The 2,221-nt window shown below is 46.3% G+C and overlaps 1 protein-coding gene across 1 annotated transcript in view; it reads left to right on the plus strand.

Annotated features, from left to right (window-relative positions):
• LOC102376399 (homeobox protein NANOG-like) overlaps window positions 1-1,455 on the plus strand; it is an 8,702-nt gene extending 7,247 nt beyond the window's left edge. Inside the window, exons 3-4 of the mRNA XM_006032636.3 lie at window positions 223-312; window positions 879-1,455. Of these exons, the coding sequence (XP_006032698.3) occupies window positions 223-312; window positions 879-1,241 (453 nt within the window). The 3' untranslated portion in view covers window positions 1,242-1,455. The remainder of the gene's footprint in view (window positions 1-222; window positions 313-878) is intronic.
• Window positions 1,456-2,221: the final 766 nt, after the last annotated feature.

A 2,221-nucleotide genomic window follows, 5' to 3' on the forward strand; every position in this document is an offset into this window, starting at 1 on the left:
GGAGTTGCTTATGGTGTTGCAACCTGAATGATCATAGCAACCCACACCCCCACCCTGCCCCCTGCCCACTTGGAGGCTTTCTGCTCTGTTCCTTTGATCCCTGATCACTCAGTCCTAGCTCACTGCCACCTGTTTGACTGGGCAGTGAGAAATGCCGTAGGCTGGCCCCCATCCATTCATCCCCGAAGCCCTCACCTCCCTCTTTCTGATCCTTGGCTGCAGGTGAAAACCTGGTTCCAGAACCGAAGGATGAAGCTGAAGAGATGTCAGAAGCATGGCCTGTGGGCAGAGCGGGCTCAGAGTCTCATGCAGGTAAAGACCTAACATCAAGGGATAAACCTAGTGGCATATTCATTCAGACTCCCTTTACCCCTTTCTGGCCTGGAACAGAACAGTAGTCCATCAGATGGGGTGTTCTACCTCTGCCACGCTCCAGCACAATATAGATCTGCCTTTTCTGCGTCCAGCTGTTCTGTTCATTCAGCCCAAAGTCTCCAGTCATACCAGGAGGCATAAATGGCACCTAATTCGATCTCTTACATCCAGTACAATACCATGTGACAAGAAGCAATGGTGTGTCTGGTGTAGGGTTTCTTCTTCTGTGCTACTGACTCAAAATAAGGAGGAGCCAGGTCCTGATACCATTGTGCCAGTGGCTTGGATTAGTTGTTCAGAAGGAGACCTGTTTCTCCTATAAGGCACCTCTTTGTCCAGTGCTATGCAATAAGGAGGGGAAAAATTCTTGCTGTCCCCTCCTGCCCAGAGAGGGTGACCAGAATACAGCCTGAAGAATCACAGTTGATAGTCCTGCTACAGGTCAGTCCTGGGAATGCCAGGGAAGCTGTCCTTTGTTTTGACTCACCTTCCCTCTCTTTCAGAATGGGTTCCACCCCAGTGGCTACCTGGAAATGCACCCCAAATTCCATCAGGGCTACCCAATCAGCACGGCTGGAAACATCCAAGCGATGGGCACCTCACGTCAGAACTATGGGCCCAGCCAGAATTCATATGCATTTGTAGCCAGCGATGACGGGGGAGTCTTCAGCAAAGCTGGGGGTGCCTGCAGTGTCCAACAGACAGTGGGGTTCATTGCCCAGCACAAAGTAGACTTTTATCATGGCTTCCCTGGAACTGTGGAATACACTGGCACAAAGACAGGAGATGGCTATAGCTTCCACCATGCCTCTGCTGCTGTGACTTCTTTCCCAGGCACCTCTGGGCACCATCTATATCATACCTAAATGGGACGGATGCAGAAGATCTAAGCAACTGAGACTCAGCTTCCTTTTCTCTTCCTTTCTTTGTACCTCTTGTGCTCTCTCTGTGTGGCGGTAGCTCTACAGCTGTGTACCTTTCTTACAACCAGACACTCTCACTTATGCCTACGTACAGACTCCCACAAGCTCATTTACAAAAACCAGTGTGCATCTACCCATAACCATCTGCAAACTTGCATGTATTTCCTGTGCAGCAAGTTGAGAGGTTTACTTAAAAGACACAGCCCAGCTCAACCAGAAGTGGTGGGTTTGATGCAGGAATTGTTGGGCAGTTATATCATTTTCCCTTCTTGTTCTTGGTTTACTGCATCTCGGTGATGAAGCCAAGGGATCCAAGATGCTTCTAATATGGCAAACAAAATAAAAGGGGATTATTATTTAATTTTATTTCAGTTTTGCTCCCTGGCTGAAGTATTTTGATTTGTCTGTATTTAGCACATCTGAACAAAGAGCAGGCTATTGTAACTTGGAAAATTATACTGTAGAAAGAGTAACCAACCATGCCTGCCATATTCCATTATTATGGATTTGTATCCCAGGGTCACTGGAAGGAGTGTCCCATGAGCTCTAATACCAATTCAGCTCCACTGATGTTGGAAACACTGGGAACCTTAATGTAAGTGGGCCAAAGGTAACTGCAACATTTTATGAACCTCTTCATTTAGGTCTGCACTACACAACATTAGATGATGCATGAACCAGGTTTAGATATAAATATGCTCCAGATGCTTCAGGACGGTTTCAAAGGGAGTTTAATAATTCAGTAGGATTTCAGTGGAAATTTTATACCTAAAAGTATCTTTGATCAGGGCCCCAGCTGTTGGAGTCATGTGATATACATCTATTTCATATTCATATATCTATTTGGTGCATGTGCGTATTTGGTAATGGAACTCCTCAACTTTAAGTGGAACTTTTTAGCTCTCACAGTTGCAAAGCAAAGC

Source organism: Alligator sinensis, unplaced genomic scaffold (genome assembly GCF_000455745.1).
Source record: "Alligator sinensis unplaced genomic scaffold, ASM45574v1 scaffold1129_1, whole genome shotgun sequence".
NCBI lineage: Eukaryota > Metazoa > Chordata > Crocodylia > Alligatoridae > Alligator > Alligator sinensis.